Below are 9,149 nucleotides of genomic sequence, written 5' to 3'. Positions count from 1 at the left end.
TCTCTCTCACATTCCTCAGGAAAGCGACTTAAATGAAATGAGAAGGCTTCTCTGTCCAAGGATATACCGCCAAGAACAGACGCTGAGAAGCTGTTTTCCTTCTTTTCTCCCCCAACTCCTCCCGGAGTTGAACAGCTCTCATTTCTGGCATGCGTCTCATCTCTCAGGATACTATGTCACAGTATTCTACTAACTTTCTCTTGCTCCCCATACCAGAGTACCCTGTACTAGACTGCGTGCCCAACAAAATCATCAAGCTTGTGGTGCTGGGTGGCAGCAGCGTTGGCAAGACAGGTAAGTCCACAGGTGTCCTTCCATGCTTTTTCTTGCTGCTGTACTTACGAGCTCGTTTGCAGCTCAGCTAGACCCCAGGCTGTGAAAAGTCTTAACTGTTGCAGCAGTTATTTATTTTTTTTTTTAAATGCACTGAACAATCTGTGAGGCAGATTTCCTGTAGGTCTGTGTGAGCAGCCAGTGTGAGGTGGGAGTTAGGAGGAGAGGGCACCGTGTTTGTCTACTCACAAATTCTACCTGGTCCTGTTCAAATTATTTAACCGTATCTAAATTTCCACACCCCAAAAATGGGACTAGGGGGTTTTATTCTCCTGCTGTAAATGTTTTATGCTCCGCAGACAAATAGCAGCATACAAGATGTGTCTTCCTGCATTATTCTCCAAAGGAGAGAAGAAAGGAGAGTAAAGCAAGCACTATTACTTTTGAATATATGGTCGATTATTTCAGAAATTATTAAGGCCAGATCTGTTTTACTACATCTGAGGTTCCACAGGACTCTAAATTTTTAAATTGTTTTCTATTTGAAGCAGCCACGTTTTCATATTCTTTTAAGTTGCTTGTTAAAGATAGCTGCACAGTCAATTTCAGTTAAGGGTACTAAAGAGGTGACCCAGTATCCACTGTGAGAAAAACGATTATTTTAAACGAAAACTATGGCAGAATTGTTTGCAGAATAAACCCTTTTATTTAGCTATTAACTAAGTTGTTCTGCAAGTGATTAGGACTTTGCTGAGATGAAAGCACTACAGGGGTATGTTACTGTTATCATGACGGGATTTTAAGTGTTATAAAGTGATCAAGAAAAAGGAAAACGTTCCAATCCAGCAGTGTAAGAAGGCACTGCAGGTGAAGGTGAGTAAGAAGGCCCAGGGTGCTGCAGCATGAGCCGTGCGTGCAGAGCACAGGCAGTTTGTTTGCTGAATGCTCAGGAGGAGGACTGAGGATTTTTAAGGCTGGGAAGAACCATTACATCCATCAGCTTCACTTCTTATATGGCACAGAGCTCTCAAATGTGGTATTTGGATTAGTTTCAGTTTACTGAAAATTATTTCAGTTTACTGAAAATTATTTCAAACCAAAGGTCAGATTGTTATATCTGCAATCACAACAAACAAACCTCTGCATCCTACGCTGAGCAGCCACGCTGAATCTAAGGGGTAATTTCCAATATAAGCTGCAAAAAACTCTGCATTAGGAATCACAGCCTGGCCCCAGATCTTTTTCTGTGAGTGTTGAGAGAAGCATTTGCAGAATAATATGTGAGCAATTCAAAGATTAACTTGGTTTTATATTATGCTAACTCTTCCAGTGAGATATTACATGTGTTCTGCAAAGATTGATTGTGGCTCACGTTAAAGACCCATATTTTTTTCATTGTTTTACAGCCCTGGTTGTACGCTTTCTCACGAAGAGATTTATTGGAGACTATGAAGCCAATACTGGTGAGTCTGCTTTCTGCTGCAGTACTGCAGATAGCTTGAAAAGAAATCTACTCTATTTTGTGACTGGTGCACATTACAGGAGAGCCAAGCAGTGTTAGATGTCCATAAGGTGCATATTTTCAGTTAATAGCCTCAAGCTATGAAAGCGATAAATCAAAGGCTCATTATTTATGATCCTTTTAGCTATTCTTTTTCCAACTGGATGGAAAAGGATCAGAGTAAAAGGTTTGCTTGGGGACACACCTATACTAAAATGCAGACTCAAGGAACAACTTGCATATCGACTAAACCGCGGAAACCCAACGCTGCGCTCTCTTCAACCCCAAGGAAGCCAGAGGAATTCCAAAGTGCGTAGAAGGCAGTTCAGAACTTTTCCTGCGTGCTCCCTTTTTTCAGTGGCTTTTATAACAAGGGAGACTTCCAAATTGAAGTCTTCTTTCTATATGACAAGTAAAGTGACCACGCAAACTGCCTCTACTGCATTTCTTGTTTAATCCTGACGCCTGAGAGGATGTGGTCATGTGAACTGTTTAATTCACAGCCTCTGTTCTAAGCAAGTGCCAGCTGTATCGATCAATGTTGTAGAAAAGATCTCTGTACACCGTGCTCATACCTTCTAGCACATCCCACGCGTAGGCCATCTCAGTTTTTGGATGAAGGAGGACAGGATTCAAAGCAGTGATTGCTTCACTTTCGAGATGCACGCTGAATTTAGAATGAGTTAGGAAAGGAGATGGCAGTACAAGACACCTTTGATCTCTGCGTGTCTGATGAAATACAACCTGAAAGCTCCTCCTTAGAGCTCCCTCTCACTGACCCTAAGTAACCTCGATGCTTGGCTGCACTGTTTCTCTTCCTTTTCCTTCATCTCTTCCATGGGAGACTGTACATCAAGTGAGACTTCTGAGCTTTGCGATGGATTGCTGCCAGAGACATTGCTGAGAACCACATGCTTTTCTCATTAAACTGCCAGCCCAACAGCCATGCTGCAGAAGAAATAAATATGCCAGAAATAAGAAACAGGTGGCAGTGTATTTGTGATCATTCAACCATGCTTCTCCTTCCACTGGGTGTAAGGCAGAGCAGTCAGTGTCTGAAGTACCTGCTCTTTTTTTCTGCAGCGCGTTACAGAGTAGGAATAATATGTTGTCTGGTCTTGGTTCAGAGGTGCAGCACCTTCCCATAAAACAGTACCATCTTTTCAGCTTAAAATCTGATCTGTTAAAAAAAAAAATCCCAGAAGGGCTAGATCACCTCACAGAGCAGTATTAAAACAGAATATGATAATGGTGGATTCAGATGCAGCAAACTTTGCCATACGGAATTTCCTTATCTTGTAAATGTTTCTATGAGCTCAGACTCTTTTCCACTGGAATAAAAACACCTGTTTCCTTAAACCAAAGATCATTTTCAAAAGTGATGGCATTATTATCACCAAGTGACCTCCCTGCTAATCCAAATTCCTTACTCTCCAGTAGACGGGATTTCTCTCCATTTGAGGTGAAGGACGTTGTTTTAGATGCAGCTGTGACAATTGTATTTGGACCAGACTGAAAGGCTGCACACAGCCACTGTGGACAGGGCATTTCTTCACATGTCCATGTGACTTGAATTAAGTTCTAAAGAAAAATGACGGTGGCATCAAAAATCTGGATTTCAACAGTTCCATTTTGCCTTTATGTTCTCATTCTCCTTTGTTACAGTCACTGACTCTAATGATCTTACTTTTCCACCAGGTGCTTTGTATTCAAGAAAGTTCACCATAGATGGGGAACAGATCTCTCTACAGGTGCAGGATACTCCCTTTGTTTCACTGGAGGTAAAACATCTGCTCAGTGCATCATATTTGACTAGGAATCTGTTTCTAGAAATACTTTTCCAAGCAGGATCTAAGATTAAGATGGCTTTTTTTAAAAAAAAATCTGCTTCACATGCAGAACAAGAGGATGAAAATTGTGTCGAAGGAGCAGGAAAGGTAAAGAAATTTGGTTTTACGTGAATGGTGGATAGCTCACGAGAGTAGTAATTCCTATAGAATAGCTGAGATTTCATGGTAAAATTAGGTATCCTCTGGTCACCATCAAACCTTAACTTCTAGGTTTGGCCTTAACATCAGTCTAAGCTCAGGCTTGGCGAAATATATGTCTGGATGGGAACACCGCCTTCTCTCATCCTCTTTCAGGTTAGCCCTGGACAGCTTTAGACACCTCGCTTTGCCTGCACAGACCCATGCGTGCGTGGGTTCATTTCTGTGCTGTAGAACCGTTCCATCCTGAGCTTACAGGTCAGGATCAGCAAAGCTCCCACAGCTTCGGTTTCCGTTTCCGTTTTCTCTGATGTCTGGAAATAAATTTAAGCAGAAAGCTTTGACAAAGTTCCCCACTCTCTGCTGCTGCTGGGGATGTACAGAACAGAGGAGGGGACCCCTCACTTACTCTGGACACTAAAAAGCAAACAAAAGCTGTTATGGAAGTCCTCCAGATATTCAAGTGGAACTTAATAGTACAAAGGCCCTAGGCCAGCTTGCTTGGAGAGGACCTGCAAAGAGAAGCTGTGGGTGGCGATTAGGCACAACTGGGACTGATAAACACTTGACAAAAGGAATCCCCTCTCTGTTCTATCCCACGGAGAAAGGAGGGAGTGAAAGAATTTAATTCCCTCTTTCACACCAGATATATGTTTACTTTCTGGTTTCCCTGTTTTAATTAAGACTGTGCCCTAAAGTTCTGTGACTGTAGCCAGAGCTCCACAAAATTTAGTGCTACCAACAACTGAGGTTTCTTAGACAGAAACTATTTTAATTTAATTAGGAAGGAGCTTCATTTTCTTTGTCCCAGTCAAAGGTCTGCACTGTTTCAACAGTTCCCACAGACACACTTATCTGTTTGCATCAAATGATGTATCTGAAATAATTTGAAGGGACTGTTCCTGAGAACAGGTTGGATTTTCTGTTAAAATCCTTAAGGAACTCTGCAGGCTGAGTACGGTGTTTCAGGAGGAAGTCATGTGGAATCACTCAGGACTCTGGCCACACCGGAAATGTTAATGTTTAAGAGAGAAACAGAAGCAAACAGATAACTGGTTTTGTCAGGGGATTCACTGCTGCTTGGTCTATACATGGCAAATGACTGTGTGTTTCAAAATTCATTCTGGAGCAGAGATTTCAATTTAAAAAGTAACCCATTAGCCTTTGATTCTCCTGAATAAAGCATTCCGTTGGGGATTACCCGTCCATCTCACCGCTGGGTGGGCTTAACTGGAGTAACTGAGCATTTCTGCTCATTAGGGCTCTCTGAATGTGCACCTTCTCCAGAAACATTTTCAAACGCTTGCCAAACCAATTAGTTCTTTTTCCCCATGAAAGGAGTCTGCTGATGAAAAGAGGCTAGCAGGACACGAAGGGTGGCTAATTATCTCCAGCTTGGCTACAACCCAGACACCAAGAGTGCAAATTGCCCTTCTTCCCACACTCTGTCCCGGCCTGCCTTGAGTTCACACTCATTAACCTTTTAAACAAGGCTGCTACCGAGGATCCCTCTTCATTCCATGTGCAACTCTGTTGGGTTTTGGGGTTTGAGGGTTTTGGGGAGAGAGAGAGACGTGGTAAGAGCATCTGTTAAACAATTTCACTGCTAACAGGATTTAGTGTTACTGTGAGCTGGCGAGGGCAAAGAACTCCTAGGTATGATGAGCCGGTGGCTCTATTGGCAATGCTGAAATATTTACAAAGGGCAGTTAGTTAGCGAACTCCCGTTGAAAGTTGTAAGCCTAATTTATACTCTGAGCCTTCAGAAGTTCTGCTTCCTTCTTCTCACAGAAGAGCATTGTTGGTAGTCCTTTTTTTACTATCTGATCGACTCTAAAAGAACATATCAGTTTTACTCATTCTTTTCCACCTCTACTTCATGCAGTTAGGCTTTATAATTCATATTTAGGTGTCTAAATAAAAGTAATCTGTTTTGGGAGATTGCTGAGCACATACAAATGATGTTAAAGCTAATGTGAATAATAAATAGATAATGGAACATATGTTCTAATAGTCTTACTGAAATTGATGAAGATTTCTTGAATAGAATTTCGCAATAGTAATAACTGCTCCCTTGCAGTAGTGTGACTAGCCTGCTGAATTTTGTCTTGGTCTTGCCATGCCCATCACAATTTTATCCACAATAAAAGCACAGGTTTCTGTCACGCTGGTTTAGTACAATAGAATACAGAACAAACTTCCAATAGCAGTATTTTGGCTGTTCTCTTATTTTCAACCAATTTGATCTGACCCCTCTCCGCTCCTGTACTGCTTACCCGTGTTACGTTGCTGACGCAGTGGAAATTTCTCCCGTCTCTGGTACGTTCCCTGGCAGTCACAGAGGTTTCTGCATTAAAACAAAGCTCTGTGTAGGTAACAGTGCTGTCTGTTTGCTTGGTCTGCTCCCTATTCTGAGTTCTCTAATCTCACACCTCTTGGTTTTGACGGCAGGATGACACCGACAGCATATGCTGCCAAGAGCAGATAAACCGTTCAATCTACTGGGCAGATGGCTTCGTTTTTGTTTACTCCATCACAGACTATGAGAGCTACCGAGTCATCCGTCCCCTGCACCAGCACATCCGCAAGATTCACCCAAATGCCAACATTCCCCTGCTGCTGATGGCGAACAAAGGAGACCTCCTGCGAGCCAGGCAGGTGTCCTCCAAAGAAGGACTCCAGCTGGCCAGTGAACTGGGAGGTACTTACTATGAAGTCTCAGCCCGGGAGAACTGTGAGGGAGTGCATGAAGCCTTCCAGCAGCTTTGCCAGGAGGTCAGCAGGATGATTGGGAGCTGCAATGGAGAGAAACGAAGAGGCCTCCACCTTGTCCGGCCCAAGTCTCCAAATATGCAGGACTTGAAGAGACGTTTGAAGCAGGCTCTGACTTCCAAAGGGAAATCTGCCACCACGCTTTGATGTAGCTGACAAAATGGTTTTCCACAGCCCTGAAAAAAAGGCAAGAAAATAAGCTGACAAGAAGAGGCATCGCTGAAATTCAGCAGTCAGGTTGCGTGAGGTGTTTCATTTTGTCTTTACATCTTCCTTAAAACTCCCGTGCTTATTCAGCAAAGGAACTTACAGAATTTGCTCTTTGGGGCAAGAATTTAGAAACTGATTTAAAAACCAGATTGTCCCAAATGATTTCCTTTTTGAAAGGGACACAGTCAAATAGTTTAGGCTTACAATGTGGATTTTATTAATAAAAATAATTAAATCCTACTTTCAAGAGAAGTGGCTTCTCTTGGGGACGGTTGCAGACACGAGGAGAGTGACGTGAGCTATACTAAGCAAGTGAAATTCACCAGATTTGCTTAGTCACAAGACGGGAAAATAAAGGCAAAAAGTAACTGAAGAGCATAAATAGTGAAAAGTAGTAATTGAAAGCTTTTAAATTGCAGTTTAGAAAATGTTCTTAGCAACTCCGGGAGAAGCTTTAGCCCTACAGTGTCTCTTTAAAGGGAGATTTTTTAAAAATCACAATTTTTTTCAGATTATTTTCTCTTTAAATGCATATTGACTGTTTCTGAAAGTGATTATATGGGCAAAATACATACTCGTAACAGTATTTTGTAGTCAGTTTCTCAACGGCGTACTTCTCTTTTTTCTGTACATTTCCTACAAGGCAATGAGAGAGGGACAAATACAGCGGTGTGGTTTAAAACCCTCACAAAAATGGACTGTATCGATCAAGAGCAAGGAGGTGACCTAACACGATTTCAATATACTGTAAATCTAACTTAGATTTCAAGTTCAAGATGGTGTTTTAAAGAAACAAGGCCTTCACATAAAGTACATTTAATTAATTAGATCATTTTTTGTTTTTAAGAAGAAAAGGTTTTGTGATGCCTGAAATTTCTGGCTTCGGGAATTTATCGCTTTGTTATTTGCCTGGAGACCATCCTTTGCTCAGTACCTTGCAACGCGTCTGCATCACCAGTCTATCAACACATATTTCACCGGCAGCACCTCACCGCGTTGCGTCTCGGCATGTGCAAAGGGCTTTGAAGCTGTATCCTGTGAGCTGGCCCCAACATGAAGTGTCCATCATTTTGGTCCCCATGAGAGTGGAAAGCAACTGGGCTGGACCATGCAAAAGTCATGATGCAGCCACGTTTTCTTTAAAGGGACCACCTGAGCAACGCACGGGACTGTGAAATGAAGTAAAGCTCAATGACTTACACTCAGGAACGCAGAAGGGAAAACTCTAGTTTGCTGGATATAGAAGAATACTCCCAGCTGTAGTTTCAGCTGGCAACACTGAGCTAAATCAACCTTTTACTCATTATGAGCAGCAAAAACGTAAATTGAGTCTGATGAGTATTTATATAGCTCAGGGCTTGAAAATGTATTTTCTATTTTTCTTGTCCCTATATTAGACAACTCCAGTCACCATTTTCCTTATCACTTGGATTTGCTCTATCTACAGCTCACTTTCTGTTTTATTTATTGTTTTCCACAGCTGGTCATCTGAGAATGTCTTGTGTTCTGATTAATTTAAAATTCTTTTATTCACAAAAAAGAACTGCACCTTTTTCAAAAATTAGTTTCAAGTGGTAGTAAGAGGGGAGAAGGCAAGTTAGATCATCCAAAGCCAGGGACTCCAACAATATCAGAGGATTTCTACTTTAGCTTATGGTTAATTAACAATTTGATATTTGGGCAGTGTCATTAGTCATTGTGGGCACTTTGGCCTGTTAGCCCAGAATTTCAATATTTTAAATTCCTAATAGCATAGCTTAAACATTGACTCTAAAGATTCAATAACATGAAATAGAGCAAAGAGTGTGCGAGTGACACACAAACTGAAACTGGTTTACATTGGAAAAATGATCACCAATTTAGAACACCAATTAAATATTTTGCCATCCCAGGACTGGATAACAAGGGCTAAATTTGCTGAAGACTAATTTTCTGACAATATTTGTTTTCATAAGAGCCTAAGAGAACTAGGTGCTCTAGCTTGTCAAATTTGTTTGTAACTTCCTCTTTCAGCTCTAATCCCTTCTTCTTTGGGAAGAAAGTTCAACAAATTTCAAACCTGTCAATGTTTTATTTTCAATAGTGATTAATAAAAACATGCAAGGTCTTACCTGAGTAGTGTATAAAACGGCTCCTTTATGTCTCAGATCTTTAAATTTATTTTTTTTTCCTTTCTTATAACCTAATACACCCTGCTTTGGAAGTGTACACAAGTATTCCTACATTTGTATTCCTACATAAGTAAGTACTCTAACATTCCTGTGGCACTGGTGGGGAAGAAAAAGTCTACGTTTTAGCTAAGGCCAAAAAACACTGAAACATTTAAGTCTTTTCCTAAAGACTAACATGTGGCAAACATTTATTCTGCTACAGAAACTTGAGTATAGTATTTCCTTTGTTCACTG

The 9,149-nt window shown here is 41.2% G+C and overlaps 1 protein-coding gene across 1 annotated transcript; it reads left to right on the top strand.

Moving 5' to 3' along the window:
• On the top strand, positions 1-8,859 carry LOC104475133 (ras-like protein family member 11A-like). Its single transcript, XM_010115546.2, has 4 exons — positions 1-294; positions 1,680-1,736; positions 3,473-3,555; positions 6,214-8,859. Exons 1-4 carry the CDS (start codon positions 150-152, stop codon positions 6,679-6,681), a joined length of 753 nt encoding a protein of 250 aa, XP_010113848.1. The 5' UTR covers positions 1-149; the 3' UTR covers positions 6,682-8,859.
• The last annotated feature ends 290 nt before the right edge of the window (positions 8,860-9,149 follow it).

Source organism: Chlamydotis macqueenii, chromosome 11 (assembly GCF_036417535.1).
Source record: "Chlamydotis macqueenii isolate bChlMac1 chromosome 11, bChlMac1.mat, whole genome shotgun sequence".
Taxonomy (NCBI): Eukaryota; Metazoa; Chordata; class Aves; order Otidiformes; family Otididae; genus Chlamydotis; species Chlamydotis macqueenii.
The sequence above is the reverse complement of the archived record's forward strand: the minus strand, read 5'-3'. Positions and strand labels throughout refer to the sequence as shown.